This window comes from Colobus angolensis, unplaced genomic scaffold (assembly GCF_000951035.1).
Source record: "Colobus angolensis palliatus isolate OR3802 unplaced genomic scaffold, Cang.pa_1.0 Scaffold214, whole genome shotgun sequence".
In the NCBI taxonomy this organism is placed as follows: domain Eukaryota; kingdom Metazoa; phylum Chordata; class Mammalia; order Primates; family Cercopithecidae; genus Colobus; species Colobus angolensis.
This window is the reverse complement of record NW_012115311.1, coordinates 2,367,134-2,384,306: the sequence shown is the minus strand read 5'-3', so window position 1 is coordinate 2,384,306 and position 17,173 is coordinate 2,367,134. Positions and strand designations below refer to the sequence as shown.

Sequence of the window (17,173 nt, the reverse complement as noted above, 5' to 3'; positions counted from 1 at the left end):
TCTCCACATTATCATCTGCCTTTAAAATTTGCCTGTAGTATTTTCTGAAACATCAACTTTTAATTTTTTTATAGTTCAATATAACTTTTTATATATGTAACAAACCTGCATGTTATGCACATGTACCCTAGAACTTAAAGGATAATAAAAAATAAATAAATAAATAAATAAATAAATAAAAAGAATATTAACTCCATCATATATATTACAGACATTTTCTCCACATTATCATCTGCCTTTAAAATTTGCCTGTAGTATTTTCTGAAACATCAACTTTTAATTTTTTTATAGTTCAATATAACTTTTTATATAGTTTTTTCCCTTGGGAGCATTCCATGCTTGAAAGTATTCCCACAAGAAAAAACATTTAGAATGTAATATGTAATAAAGTTAGCATCTATTAGTGGGGAAATGATAGATTGTTTAATGTATTTATTTAGATATATTTTCTTAGGTGTTTCTATGTTTTCACTTTATTTATTTATTTTTTAAGCAGCAGGGTCTTACTCTTGTTGCCCAGGATCATAGCTCACTGTAGCCTCGAACTCCTGGGCTCAAGCCATCCTTCTGCCTCAGCCTTCCAAGTAGCTGGGACTATAGGTGCATGCCACCATATCCAGCTAATTTAATTTTTTTTTTTTTTTTTTAGAGACATGGTCTCACTATGTTGCCCAGGCTTGTCTCCAACTACTGGCCTCAGGTGATCCTCCTGCCTCAGCCTCCCAAAGTGCAGGAATTACAGGTGTGAGCCACCACACCTGGCCCTGGCTCTGGTTTCACTTTTGCAACAAATTTTTAATCTACTGAAGTTCATTATTGTTCAGACTGAAAAGTTAAGATCTTATTCTTTTCCAAGTGGTTATCCATTTATTTTGTTTTATTACACTAATAGTAAATTTCTGCATATTTTATTAGTCATGTAAAAGTTAAAATGAAAGTTGCAACAAAACAGGAAAATATACAGTTGACCCCGAACAACATGGGAGTTAGGATGCTGACCCCTGTGCAGTTGAAAAAATCTGCATATGACTTTTGACTCTCAAAATGTAACTGCTAATTAGTTTACTCTTGACTGGGAAGCCTTGCTAGTAATGTAAGCAGTCAATTAACACATTTTTTTGTTGTATGTATTTATATGCAGTATTCTTACAATAAAGTAAGCTAGTGAAAAGAAAATGTTATTAAGAAAATCATAAGGGAGAGAAAATATATCTACTATTCATTAAATATGAAAGTGAATCATCATAAAGGTCTTTATCCTCATTGTCTTCACATTGAGTAGCCTGAGGAGGAGGAAGAAGAGGGATTGGTCTTGCTGTCTCAGAGAGTAGCAGAGGGAGAAAAAATTCTATGTAAATGTGGACCTTTGTGGTTTAAATGTGTGTTGTTTAAGGGTCATCTGTAATGGATAGTAAAAGGCAATTGAAGGATGATATCTTCCAATTAAAACTTTGAACAGAACAGGATGAAAGTGAGGGAAGAAAGTAATTGTAATTTGAATATATTAATTACCAATCAATATTGCAGCTTATGTGAGTTTATAGCAGTGAATGGGCTCTGATCATCATTGTTGTTTTCGTTGTCATTATTATTAATTGAACCCTCGATGTTTTTCTCAGATATGAACTGGGCCATATTTAGAGTTATTTTTACATTAGATTGCAACTATATTATGATTCTCTTTACAACTTATATGTTGCTTGTATCTACAATCATTTCAGGTTTTTTGCAAGAATATCTTCCTTTCATCAAATTTTAATGTTCCATAATTTTATATTAGTTATATCTTTTACTTATTCTGCTTCTTGTGAACCATTTTGCTTCCTCTAAAAACACTGTAGCTCTATGAAGAAAATAGTATTTATTGTAGAATGTTCTTCATTAGCAAAGCACCCAAGTGGAAATTTTTGTTAATATAATTTTAAGTGGATAGTATAATTGTTAGGAAGAATAGCTTTTAAAATAAAGGTATAGCCAGAGATGAATTTTAAAAAATATGATTGCTTTTGTGCTTTTAAAAAGACATACTTGGGAACTAATTCTTTATCCAGCATGAAAAAAAGAAAATTCAAGGACATGATTTTATTGAAAGATGTACCTTTTCCCTAACAAAGCAGTTTGAAGCACTTGAGTATTCAAGTATGCATACTCCCTTCCTTATCAAGCTCTCCTGAAATATTCAAAACTGCAAATCTAGTGAAGTTGAAAGAGAATATGTATCTCTACTGCAAAAGACACAATGCTGTATCAATATAGGCTAGACTGACATTTCCTAAAATTATTTCTCACTATAGTTGTACAGTTCTAATTGAAAAGATATAGCCTGTCTTAAATGAAACCCATATCAAATTAATAGTAGTCAGGATTGATTTGCCTGGTCCTCTGGAGAAAAAAAAAAAAAAAAAAACCTAAAATGATTCTTTAAATAAATAGTCATTTAAATTCTAGGATATGGTTACTGCTTTGAATCTCTTTTTACTACTCACAGCATAGTATGTGGATTAGCAGCTTGGGCATCATCTGGGAACTTACTAGACATGCAAATATCTCAGGCCCTACTCCAGACCTACTGAATCGAATGCATTTTAATAAGATTCCCAGGAGGTTCATGTGCTCATTAAAGTTTGAGAGGTGCTGTTCTGGTTGAATAGTGTGCGTTTTACATTATTCCTTACAGATGGTTCTGCCAGGAAAACAAACAAACAAAAAACTGAAATTTTTTTTATCCAAAATGCTTTAACATTAAAAAAAAAAAAAAGAGTGTAAAATAAGCTGTAATTTGAAATTATTTCAAACCCGTTAATTTGTACTCTTAAATTTATCTTGGACAATTTTGTTGACTTAAAAACTTAAATTCCACATATTGTCAGTTACTAGAATGTATGTATTTAGAGCAAAAGGAATATATATATACACACACACACTTCTTTAAATATATACATATATAATCCTTTATATATCTATTTTAATATAGATAGAGAATGAGGAAGTTCGTTTAAAAATATGAGGACTTTGTGTTTGGTTGGTTTGTCTTTATATTTTGAAAGCAAATGGGTGAAGGGCCTTCTAAGAAACTACACAACAGAAAATTAGAGGCCCTTAAGTGGAAGATAGCTGAAAGAATAAAACTAAAGTTGGTAGTGGGATGAAGTCATAGGAACAGCTTTTGGAATTTTTATGGTGCAACCTTTTTATTTTTCTCTAGTAAAAGAGCACCTAAACTACAGAAAGGATAAAAAGTAGTCACAAGAAGAATGAGGACTTTTGGTATAGCGCTACACATTTAAAAAAAGAGAGGTTTTAATATATGAAATAGGAAGTTTTCAGTAGCTTAAATGCTTTTTTTTAATTGATTGATTGATTGAAACAGAGTCTGTCTCTGTCGTCCAGGCTGGAGTTCAGTGGTGCACTCTCTGCTCACTGCAACCTCTTTCTCCTGAGTTCAAGCGATTCTCCTGCCTCAGCCTCCTGAGTAGCTGGGATTACAGGCACCCACCACCACGTCCAACTAATTTTTGTATTTTTAGTAGAGACAGTGTTTCACCACATTGGCCAGGCTGATCTTGAATTCCTGGCCTCAAGCAACCCACCCACCTCAGCCTCCCAAAGTGCTGGTATTACAGGCATGAGCCAACATGCCTGGCCTTTAAATGCTTTTAAATGTGAAATGTTTCTATATACTTCAAGTTTGTCACTTAAAAATATTCAAATTTTGAAATAAGTATTTCATAATAAGACTTGATGTTTAATATGTACAATAATATAAAGAAGAAGAACAAATGAGCTTGGTTTTTTTTTTTTTTTTTTTTAATTGAGACAAGTTCTTCTCACCTCAGCCTGCAAAGTAGCTGGGGCTACAAGTGTGTGCCACCATGCCTGACTTTTTTTTTTTTTTTTGAGACAGAGTCTCGTTCTATCACCAGGCTGAAGTGCCATGCACAATCTCTGCTCTCTGCAACTGCTGCCTTCCGGGTTCAAGCGATTCTCCTGCCTCAGCCTACTGAGTAGCTGGGACTACAGGCATGCACCACCATGCCCAGCTAATTTTTGTATTTTTAGTAGAGAAGGGGTTTCACCATGTTGGCCAGGATGGTCTCCATCTCTTGACCTTGCGATCCCCCCGCCACAGCCTCCCAAAGTGCTGGGATTACAGGCATGAGCCACTGTGCCCAGCTGAGCTTTCTTTTTAACTGCAGCTATAGTACCCAAGTCTAAAGTGTACAGTTAGTTGAATGTTTGTATTTGCATGTGCTCATTAACTATCACCCAGATAAGACATAAAACATTTATAGCACCTCAGTAGGCATCCTCATTCCCCTTCCCAGTCAATATCTAACCCCAGTGTAAACTGCTGTCTGACTACTATCTCTTGTTTTCCCTGATATTAACTTCATGTGAATAGATCAGACAGTGTGTACATTTTTGGCCCTGATTTAATTTAACATATCTGTAAGATTCATATATTTTGCATGTTCAGTAGTTCATTTTTTGATTGTTGTGTAGTGATTTTGTTACATATATGCACCACAATTTACTCATTCTATTAGTGATGGACATTTGGGACATTTCTAGTTCTTGGATATTGTAAATAAAGCTATTTTGAATAGTCTTATACATGTGTTGGTGAACATAAAAGTTTTTATTTCTGTTGTATGTATGCCCAGAAATGGAATATCTGGATTATAAGATTGATTAGCTTTAGTAGATATTGCTAAGTATTTTTCCAAAGTAATTGTCCTAGATCACTTCACCAGAAATGTGGCAGCTTCAGTTGTTCCACATTCTCTCCAGTACTTGATGTTGTTAGTCTTTTTAATTTTAGCCATTGTAGAAAGTGTGTGGTGGTATTTCATTTGCTTGTAGTTTGCGTTTTTCTCAAGATTAATGGTGTTGAACAGTTTTTCATGTTTATTGGCTGCTGGATGTACTTTCTTGTGAAGTGGTCTTTTAAAGACTGTTGCAGATCACACCTGTAATCCCAGCACTTTGGGAGGCTGAGGCAGGCAGATCATGAGGTCAGGAGATCAAGACCATCCTGGCTGACACGGTGAAACCCCGTCTCTACTGAAAATACAAAAAGTTAGCCAGGCGTGGTGGTGGGCACCTGTGGTCCCAGCTACTTGGGAGTCTGAGGCAGGAGAATGGCGTGAACCCAGGAGGCGGAGGTTGCAGTGAATTGAGATCGCGCCACTGCACTCCAGTCTGGGTGACACAGCAAGACTCCCTCTCAAAAAAATAAAAAATAAAATAAATAAATAAATAAATAAAAGATTGTTGCAGAGAGTCCTTACTGGGTTGTTACCTTTTTCTCATTGACTTGTAAGAGCTTTCAAACATGTGTTTGGATACAAGTCCTTTATGGAATAATAAGCATTGCAGATATTTTCTATGTTTTTGAACTGCCTTTTCACTCTGTGAGTTGTGTATTAGATCAACAGAAATTCTCAATTTGTAATTCAGTCTTGTATAACAAGCTTTTATTTCATGATTAGTTCCTTTTGTGTCCTGTTTAAGAAATCTTTGCACAGTAAACTTAGATAAACCTGCCCTAGGTCACATAGTCACTAAGAGTGAATAGAGATCCAGGTCTGCCTAATTGCTAAGCCTGTGCCTACTTCCTGGTGGATGTTCCATACATAATAGTTCCTTTTAACATTTTCCTTTTATTTTTAATTTTTATAAATTTATGAGATGCCAATGCAGTCATGTTACATTTATATATTATGTAGTGGTGAAGTCTGGGCTTTTAGTGTAACCATCACCTGACTACTGTACATTGCACCCAGTAGGCAATTTCTCATCCACCACTCCCCTCCCACCCTCCCAAACTTCTGAGTCTTCAGTGTCTATTATTTTACTCTGTGTCCATGTGTACACATTATTTAGCTCCCACTTACAAGAACATGCAATATTTGACTTTGTTTATTTCACCTAAGATAATGGCCTCAAGTTCCACTCATATTGTTGCAAGAGAAATGATTTCATTCTTTTTCATGGCTGACTTTGTTTATTTCACCTAAGATAATGGCCTCCAGTTCCACTCATGTTGTTGCAAGAGAAATGATTTCATTCTTTTTCATGGCTGAGTAGTATTCCATGATGTGTGTGTATGAGTATGTATGTGTGTATATATGTGTGTGTGTATGTGTGGTGTGTGTGTATAACATGTATAACATAGATGTAAGACATCTATGTTATATGTGTAAAATGTGTGTGTCCATAAATATAACACATATATATGTGTTATACATACACACACACACACCACATTTTCTTTATCCAGTCATCTGTTGATGGGCACTTAGGTTGATTCCATATCTTCGCTGTTGTGCATATTTTCATATGGATATACACTTGATCCAGCACCATTTATTATAAAGGCCATCCATTCCCACTGCAGTGAAATGGAAATGGTCATAAATCACATGACCATGTATGACCATGTATGTGGATTTGTTTGGTAATTGTGATTTCCATTGATTTATTTTAGATTGTTTATTCCACTGATTTTATTTTATTTAAAATCAACTTATACATTTTTAAAATAAAAAAGCTTTCTGAGGCTTTGATTAAATCTATAGATCAGTTGAGGAGAAATTAGTATCTTAATGATACCAAGATTTTCAATTCATGAACATCATGTATCTCTCCATTTACTTAGGTCTTTAGTTTTTCTCACTAACCTTTTATAGTGTTCAGGCCTTGCACATCTTTTGTTAGATTTATTCCCCAATATTGAAGGGTTTTTTTGATGCTTTTGAAACTTCTTTTTCTTTTTAAATTTTATTTTCCACTTATGTATTTATAGTATAGAGTTGATTTTGATCGTTGATTCTGTTTCCACATAGCTTTAAGGCAGTTTGCTTTTCAGTGCAAGAGTAAGTCATTGAAGGTTTAGTCTCACATCTTCATTTTGAAAGCATTTTAAAAAGATCATTGGAACTGCTGTATGGAGAATGGAATGTGGGTATGGAGGAGCACATTTGGAAGAAAGGAGACCACTTAGGAGACTCTTAGAGTAAACCTGGCAAAAGTGGCTTGCTATAGAGTAGTAGCATAGGATGGTTTGGAGCGTTTGCATTTGGAATATATTTTAATGGTATAGAGATAATTCAGTAAATTAAGTGAGGGAAATGAAGAAAAGAAAAAATCAACAAATACTTTTGGGTTGTTGATCTGATTAACTGGATAGCATTAATACTTGTACATTAAAGCTTCTAAGCAAATATCCTCATTTAATGTTTGTAAAGCAAAAAGTGATAACCATTGTTCCTACTCCCTTTTGTATTTCATACAAACTCTTAAGTTCTTTAGAAGTTTTTTCTTTTTTAAATAGGGCGGTGAAGACATTAGCTGGTCCTTTCTTTCTTTTTTTTTTTTTTGATACTAGCTTTTGTTTTTGACGAAAGAAAAATTTTAACCTTACCATATAATGCTAATTTCTGTCTTTTAAAAAATCTTAACTTATAAAACAATGTATCTAATTTTACTTGTGTTTAAGATTACATTGGAGCCTATGAGTGGGCTTCTATTAACCTATAATTGTTTCTGTAATTTTCCATATGTTTATTTTTTGTTTTTTTAAAAACAAGTGGTAACCTCAGTGATATTCTTAAAGATGTATGCCTTCCTCCTCCACCTGTAACATGTAAGAATCACTGGTTTGAAAAGTTTAAAGCACGTGAGTCACAAGGATATAAAATTGGCTAGCAAAATTTCAATGTAGCAAAACATTTAGGAAGAAAGGATGCTTTATATAAACTTGAAGAAGGCCTCAAATAGGTTATAAGATACTGGGGCCATTAGTGCTCGTAGGCTTCAATGTGGTCATGATCTTAAGAAACAGCTGTTAATAGCGCCTTACCGTAGATTCCCTAAGATCTATGATCCTACAGAAGAATCTAAGATCTACAGCATCGTCTCTGAAAAAATTAACTTTATAGAATTCAAGTAAAAATATCACCTATGAAAATCAAAATTTACACTTTGATGTAGTCGTTATATGTGTGACCTTTGGAGTCAATGCTTGGGTAAGAGTCTAAGCTCTGCCCCTTCTAAGAACAGTGGGACCTTTGGCACCTTATTTAATCTGTCCTTATTTTAGTTTCCTCATATATAAAATCCAATATTCTTCCTTCCTCCTCCTTCTCATCAGTCTTACTCATCTTCTGTAAAATGGGAATAATATATACCTTAGGCTTATTAGGATGAAATGAAAATGACATGTAAAAGTACATGGTACAGTTTTTAGATTATTTTTTCACATGTTACAAAATATTCATTTTGAAGATAGAAATATAAAGAAAGTTTAAACATAACTGTAGGTAACATTCAGTATTTTAATATTTCAGTCTTTTAAAAATATGAGTGTACACACACCTGTACACATGATGTGCATACAATTTTGTTTTTGTTTTTGAGATGGAGTCTCACTCTGTGGCCCAGGCTGGAGTGCACTGGTGCAATCTCAGCTCACTACAACCTCCACCTCCTGAGTTCAAGCGATTCTCCTGCCTCAGCCTCCCAAGTAGCTGGGATTACAGGCGTGTGCCACCACGCCCGGCTAATTTTTGTATTTTTAGTAGAGATGGGGTTTCACATATTGGCCAGGTTGATCTCAAACTCCTGACCTCAGGTGATCTGCCCACCTCGGCCTCCCAAAGTGCTGGGACTGCAGGCGTGAGTTACCATGCCCAGCCCCGATGAGTAGCTTGCATTTTTCATTTAACATATTATTGGGGCTTAATAAAATGTTAATTCTTTATTTTTGGAAACATCTTTAATACTGTACTTATGGATCCCATTCTTCCACACAGAAGCCAGTTATAGATGAATTATTTTGGTTCATATTCCCTATTAAATAGCATTACTAACGCCAAAGCATTCCCTCATAGTACTGTGGGAGCATGTTTATTGTCTAGAGGCTTGTTAAGAAATGACTTACTGTTTAGTCCATTGGTATTTCAAAACAATTGATTAAATATATAGTGGTACATGTATATGTTTTATGTTATAACTATGTTGCAGGAACATAAATTGAATGTAAGCGACCATAATCAACAGTTTTTATTGATATCCATTATGCTTAAAACGTTGTGAAAGAGCAGTTAAGATATGTGCCTGAAAGAGGAAGTCTAATCTATTTGAAGTAGACACTTTCACATGTCATTTTAGCAGCCTTGTATTTGGATTTAAAAACAAGCAAAGATGTTTGCTCATTGTTGCTGAGGGAGTGTGCTTTGACTATAACCAGTGATTTTTTTACCCATTCATTCACACGAACGTGCTTAGGTTAGTGGCACATATCCATGATATAGATATTTGGAAGTAACAGGTGGCCATGTTTAAAACAAAGCTTACCTGCCTGAGCAAGTACTTGCATGCCTGCTGTAGATACTCAGCAAAGTATCATGTGGCCAAGGTCAGGTTACCACGCTAGTTAAGATTTTTGAGAGTTTAAGATCATGACAAAAATAGAGGGAAAAGTCAAACATACAGAATAAGAAAGAGGGAAATCTTTATTTGTAAAGCAAAAGCTCACATTTTCTTCAACTTTCTGTCAGTATGTAAGATTTCTATGAATAGCTCAAATCCTGGCATAAGTAACAGTGATAATATTAACACCTCTTTCTCCCAGTCATGTCACTCTGAGGATGCATCTATGCATCTGCCACTCACTCACTGGTACTGACTGGTTTCCAAGGAAGTGGAGTGTGAATAAACTTGGATTTTCTACACAGCTTAAAGCTTATAGGAATTTTTGTATTGTGATTATTGTTTTACATGAAGTTCATAAAATGTATTTTGTTTTTTTCTAATGGTTGCTACTACTTGTTTTAGGCCCTCTAAATAACAAAGCCCGCTTAAGTCTAGTGTTTGGCCTCCACAGGCTTATATGGAAATATGAAAGACATAGTAAAGAGGGTCTCTTCCCTAAGGGAGATTATGGTTAGTATAAAGTAAGTGCAAGAATGCATTGGAGGTACTTAAAAGAAATGTAGACTTGTCTCGTACAAAGTTTAACCATTAGAAATGAATTTTACAAAATGAAACTAAAGTGACAAAAGGATATTAATGAACTATTTCTCTTCCTTAGATTTTCTTTCTGTTATTCTGCTATAGGATTTTATAGTCACAAAGTTTGTGTATCTGAAAAACTGCCATAATATTCACTTTGCTTTAGAAGTGTGGTTCTTACCTTGTTGCTGATCTAATGGATGTGTGTGAAAGCACCTCATGGAATGGCAGTTTGTCGAATGACTTGAGTTCAAGTAGCATTCACTTGCAATAATTTACCATCAACTCTAACTATGGCAAAGTGTGTCTTTAGCCTTAAATTTAAACTCCTTAATGACTTGATTTCAAGGGAGAAAAAAATTTCCTTTAAGCTTTCTCCCACCAATGTGTAAGTTTTACATCCTTGGTCTTCTGTTTTGTTTGGCAATTTAAAAATCTCTTGTGTGAATTTTTGAAAGTTTTTTTTTTTTTAAGATTTATTGCTTCCAAGTGCAACAAAAATAAAAATAAATAAATGGGACCTAGTTAAACTAAAATGCTTCTGTAGAGCCAAAGAAATAACCATCAGAGGAAACACACAACCCACAGAGAAAATATTTGCAAACTGTGCATCTTAAAAAGGACTAATATCCAGAATACAAGGAACACAAACAAATCAGCAAGAAAAAAAAATCCCATCAAAAAGTGGGCAAATGAGATCAAAGAAATGCAAATTAAAACCACAGTGAGATACCCTTACTCCTGTAAGAATGACCATTATCAAAAAGTAAAAAACAAAAAAAAACAAAAAAAAAATTAGTGGATATGGTGAAAGGGAATGCTTATATACTGCTGGTGGGAATGTAAATTAGCACAGCCTTTGTGGAAAACAGTAGGGAGATTTCTTAAAGAACTAAAAGATCTACCATTCAATCCAGCACTCCCACTACTGGGTATCTACCCAAAGGAATAGAAGTCGTTATATCAAAAAGACACTTGCACACGTATGTTTATTGCAGCACAGTTGCAGTTGTAAAGATAATGGAACCAACCTAAGTGCCCATCAACCAATGAGTGGATAAAGAAATTGCAACAACTTGTATGGAGCAGGAGGCCATTATTCTAAATGAAGCAACTCAGGATTAGGAAACCAAAAACTGTGTTCTTAAAAGTGGGAGCTAAGCTCTGGGTACACAAAGGCACACAGAGTGATATAATGTACTACAGAGACTCAGAAGGGGGAGAGGATGAGGAGTGAGGAATAAAAAATTGGATATTGAGCACGATATACGCTACTTGGATGATGGGTGCACTAAAATCTCAGACTTCGCCACAGTACAATCATCCATGCAACCAGAAACTTTTGTACACCAAAAGTTACTAAAATTAAAAAAAATTTTTTTAAAGATTTATTGCTTCCAAAAGACACTATGTACTCTCTCTCTCTCTCTCCCCCTCCCCCCATCTCTCTCTCTAAGCTTCCCTGGAGGATTTGTTAGATTTTTTTTTTCTTCTGTTTATGAAAGGTATTGGGAACTGACACATACATGTTTGCTCTAGTTTTTATAGCTGTCTATTTCTATATTATAGCTATTAGAATGCTAGCAGATCTTTCTGATTTGTACTAAGCTAAAGAGTCCACTGAAAAATTTTTGAGTATCTTCTGTTCAGTCTATATTACTTGTAAACATGTATATGTATGCATATATATGGAATATCTTTATATTTAAATTTCTAGAATTATGAGTATGTTGATTTCTATTAAATGTATATTTATTTTAAAAACAAATGGAAACACAGAGAAGAAAATAACACTCATCTACATCCTCTCACCCTGAATTAACTGTTATTAACTGCCTGGTATATTTCATTTCTTTTAGGGGGCAGAGATCACTCTATTAATTTTGTAAAACTGATATGCATATATTTATACATAATTTAAACCATAGAGAAGAGCACAAAGATGAAAAATTTTTTAAAACCCTCTTCTTGGAAATAACATTAGTTAACTTTATTGTCATCAGTTTAACAACAGTCTAGATATCATTTTAAGTAGGAATGATAAATAGAATACTTTTGTGAAGATAAGATCATAGTCTGGAGGTTTTTTTTAAGTTCACATTTATTTGAATTTAATGAAAGAAAAGGAGACAAAACTGAAGAAACTGTGGAACTTGAAATTTGTATCTCTTCACCACAAGAAATATTTTCCTTCAATTTTGTAAGTTTTGGCTTCATGTGTTTTGGGGCTTTTTTGTTGGGTGCATATATGTTTATAATTATTTTATTTTTTTGATGGATTGAGCCTTCTGTCATTATCAGATATCCTTTATTTCTAGTAATAATTTTTGTCTTAAAGTCTGTTTTGTCTGGTATTAGTATATTAGTGTAGCTAATTTAATCTAGCTTTCTTTCAGTTATTGTCTGCAAGGTATATCTTTGTATATCCTTTTACATCCAATTTATTTTTGTCTTAAAAGTGTGTCTCTTGAAGTTGGCATATAGTTGGTACATGATGTGGCTTTTCAAATTAATCTGCTGGTCTCTGCTTTTTGATTGTCATGTTTAATCCATTTACACTTAATTTAATTGAGGGTAGAGTAGGATTTATGTCTGCATTTTGCTATTTTGTTTTCTGTGTGTCTTAAATGATTTTTTTCTCTGTGTCCCGTCACTTCTTTTACATTAAGTAGATATTTTCTAGTATACTAATTTAATTCCTTTGTTATTTAAATATATATGTATGTGGGTATAAGGGTTTATTTCCTGAGTGGTGCCCTGGGACTTACAATTAGCATCTTAATTTATAACAACATACTTCCAATAGTATACAAAAACTTTGCTCCTATGTAGCTCCATTCTCCTCTTCCTTTATGCCATTATTAATACAGTTAAATCTTATGACATTGTATACCCATCAACATAGACTTATAATTATTGCCTCATACAGTTTTCTTTTAAATTAGAGTTATGAGGAGAAAATACATTAAAACTGTCTTTTATAGTTATCTTTGTTGCAGCCTTGACCAGTGCTCTATTTCTTTATGTGGATCAAGTTACTTTCTAGTGTCCAGTTTTCCTTAGTATGTCTTGTAGGGCAGGTATACTAGTGAAGAATTTTTGCCTTTATTTGGGAGTGTCTTAATTTCTCCTTTATTCTTGAAAAATAGTTTTGCTGAATTTGAAATACTTGGTTGACAGTTCATTTATTTCAACCTGTGAATATGTCATCCAATGCTTCTGGCTTGCATGTTTTCTGGTAAGAAATCAGCTATTGATCTTGTCAAAAATCCCTTGTCATAATGAGTTATTTCTTTCTAGTTGCTTTCAGAATTATCTCTTTGTCTTTTGACAGTTTGATTATGATGTGTGTTAATGTAGGTCTCTTGAGTTTATCCTTCTGGGAGGTCAGTTATCTTCTTGGATGTTGATTAATGCTTTTTAAAATCAAAATTGGGAAGCTTTCTGTCATTGTTTCTTCACTGCCTTTTTCTCTTTGTTCTTTCCTTCTGGGATCCCCTGTATACTTACGTTGTTAAATGGTGTCTTATCTCTGATGTTCTGTTCATTTTTTTTTTTAATTCTTTTTGTTTCTGTTTCTCAGACTCAATAATCTTTAAGTTCCTGTCTTTAAGTTCACTGATTATTTATTCCGCCTGCTCATACCTGCTGTAAGGCCAAGCACAGCAGTTCACACCTGTAATCATAGCATTTTGGGAGGCTGAGACAGGAGGATCACTTGAGCCCAGGAGTTTGAGACCAGCCTGGGCAACATAGAAAGGCTACCATCTCTACAAAAAAGAAAATGAGCCAGGAATGGTGGCACGTGCCTGTATTCCTAGCTGTTAATACTTGGGAGACTGAGGTGGGGTGATCACTCAAGCATAGGAGGTCAAGCTGCAGTGAGCTGTGATTGCACCACTGCACTTTATCCTGAGTGACAGAGAGAGACCCTGTCAAACAAAACAAAACCCTATAGTGAATTTTTCATTTCAGTTATTGTACCTCTTGACTCCAGAATTTCTATTTGGTTATATTTTATTATTCCTGTCGCTTTATTGATATTCTCTATTTGGTGAGACATTGTTTTCATACTTTAGTTCTTCAGACATGATTTCTTTCAGTCTTTGAACATATCTAAAATAGCTTGTTTAAAGTCTTTGTCTAGTAAATCGAACATCTGGACTTCCTCAGATAATGTTTCTGTTGAGGTGTTTTTCTGTGTATGCTGTGCGTGGGCTATATTTTCTTGTTTGTTTGCATGTTTTATGATTTTTTTGTTCTTGTTGTTTTTATGAAGGAGAGAGTATTTTTGGACATGCTTACTTTGCTATTCCTGGTGATGTCACTTATGTATTAACTTTCTACATGAAACAATCTTATAATAAATGCCACTATTTGAAAATTCTTACACCTTTCTACCTACCTGCCACTCGGATGTAGTCTCTTACATTGTCTTCTAAGTGCTATTTTTAAAAAATTTACAAAATATTACTTTATTAACATTACAAGTATTCTGAAAATATTTTTAAAGAAATTCATGGGCACTTCTTTTTATGTATCATGGTGCCACCAAATAAGGATAGTGAACTTGGCATACCTTCTACTTAGTAAGTGCAAGGCACCCTACTCTGCCATGCAATAATCTCATTTAATATTTACAGAGTCCCTCTGAAGCTCTGAAAAGTTAAGTAACTTGCTGAAGATTACACAACTAGTAACTGATAGATTCAAGATTTGAACTTAATGTGTTTAACTCTAGAGCCCAAGATATCAATGGTAATGTTATACTGTTTCTGTGAAGTGATTTTCAAAATGTGTGACCGATGGGTTACCTTCTTGAGAGACTCCTAGGGTGCTTGTTGAACTGTCAATTCCTGAACACCTAGCCTATACATATTGAACTAAAATCTCTGAGATTTGGGCCTGAGAGTAGGTGACGTTTCTCAATTATATTATTGTTGGGATAGTGCTGGTCTATGGACTGCTTTTTTCTTATGATTTGGGCTAAAAAATAAAACAGGCCATTTTAAATACATATTAAAATATAATTCTATAATTCAAGTGAACATTAACTTTTCAAATTTTTTTTTAATTTTAGAGTACAAGGTGAGATATTCTGAGGTAATCTGGCAAAGAACTTTTCTCTCACTTTGTGTGCTATTAGTATAGTTCAAAGTAAGCTATTAATAAATTATAGGTTTCTAATGTGTGAGTCTATGCTTTATAACTTTTACATTTTTTTTTTTACTATGAACTTACATTTACCCATTAAAATTTAGTGGAAAAGTAAAAGGAGTGGATAAATCATCTCTTATTTTAGGTTGAACTCCCACCACCTGATCTTGGACCAAGTTCTGCACTAAATCAGACACTAATGTTGCTGCGTGAAGTTTTAGCATCTCATGATTCTTCAGTTGTACCATTAGATGCTCGTCAAGCTGATTTTGTGCAGGTATGTTGTAAATTCATTTTTAATGATTGTTTTTTGCTCCTCTATTGTACATTCTGTTTCACTTCTGGATTTTTGTAATTCATATACTTCGACAATCCCTTTCTTACTGTTGATTTTCCTTCAAATATTAAACCAGTTCTCATAATTTAGAAAGTATTGATTTATGTTTAATCTTTTCCTATGTGCTTCTATAAATTGGCTTCCTTCTGATTAGTTTGGCATTAATTCTGAAGTATGATTAACCCAACACCGTATCAGTGATTGAGAAATAAAGAATTCATTTTATTTTTCATTTGTAGGTTTTATCATGTGTCTTGGATCCTCTCCTACAGACGTGTACTGTATCAGCCAGCAACTTAGGCACAGCTGACATGGCCACTTTCATGGTCAATTCACTATATATGATGAAGACAACATTAGCTCTATTTGAATTCACTGACAGACGTCTGGAAATGCTACAGTTTCAGGTAAATTTTTCTATAAAACGACTATTTACTATGATTGAATCTTTTTCTCTATGTGATAGCTTTATGTGATTGGCTTAACTAATTTTAATGACCTAATTCCTATAGATCCCTTGATATCATCTGATGAAAGGACACACGCACACATATACAACACACACACACACAAATTCAGCATTTCAGTTTTCAGCTTTAGAGGAACCAGAATATGTAATGTTTAAAATACTCGATTCATACCGTAGTATGTGATGGTGGATTGAAGCTTTTCTGATTAATTTGAACAGTTATTCTGTATGCAGATTTTAGTTTCTGAACTGTGAATAATATGCTATATTTTTCAAGCTGCATAGTTAATGCAGAATGTGTTACAGAGGACAGATATATTTTTATCTATGTGTAAACCAGTGTTAGGCAAAACATTACAAATTGCTATACCAATCACTTGAGTCCTTGAGTTCTATAAAGCAAATGGTTATCACTTAAAAGTGTACATGATGACTAAAACAAAGCCATTTGTAAAATGTAGTAGATAGCTGGATTCCAATTTTAAGCAGTGATTATTGGTAAATATACTGTTTTTTTAAAAAAACAACTCTGAATGTTCTGTGCTATCACACATATATCAACAGTTTGGCAGTGGATATAGGAATGAGTTTTGATAGATCTAAATTTATATTTTCCAATTTTTAATTTTTTCTTTTAAAATAAATATATCAGAATTTTCCATATTTGTGGTTTAAAGTCAAATAATTCTACCGAACTTCTTATGAAAAGCCACCAGTGTACCATCCTCTCCACCTCCAACATCTCTCTCTCATTTCTCTCTCAAAAGCACAGTTTCTTTCAGTTTTTATAGTTGCTTCTTTTGGTATTTATATTTGTAATTCTAAACACTTATGTGTATTGCTACTTACAGATCTTTTAAGTTTTATATCTAATGTATTAGATATAATCTAATACATTATGAAATGAAATGAACAATGAAAATTTAGTTATCTACTGCCACTCCCCCAACCCCCCCCGGATAAGAATATGGTTATATTTAGAGCTTTCCCATCCTCCCAAATGCAGCTGTATTATAAATTTTGGTTAGATCAATATTATGTTAAATTATTATTACTATGTAAACACTATTGGTGACTGAGCCACGTAACGAAGAATGGTTAATTTACCTTTCATGGAGGGCTAATATCCAGAATCTACAAAGAACTCAAACAAATATACAAGAAAAAAACAAACAACCCCATCAAAAAGTGGG

The 17,173-nt window shown here is 33.9% G+C and overlaps 1 protein-coding gene across 2 annotated transcripts in view; it reads left to right on the top strand.

Annotated features, from left to right (window-relative positions):
- The window catches only part of COG6 (component of oligomeric golgi complex 6), a 107,518-nt gene that overhangs the window by 55,520 nt on the left and 34,825 nt on the right, over nucleotides 1–17,173 (top strand). For both annotated transcript variants that reach the window (XM_011942977.1, XM_011942978.1), the window contains 2 exons: nucleotides 15,320–15,451; nucleotides 15,751–15,918. In XM_011942977.1, the coding sequence (XP_011798367.1) occupies nucleotides 15,320–15,451; nucleotides 15,751–15,918 (300 nt within the window). The remainder of the gene's footprint in view (nucleotides 1–15,319; nucleotides 15,452–15,750; nucleotides 15,919–17,173) is intronic.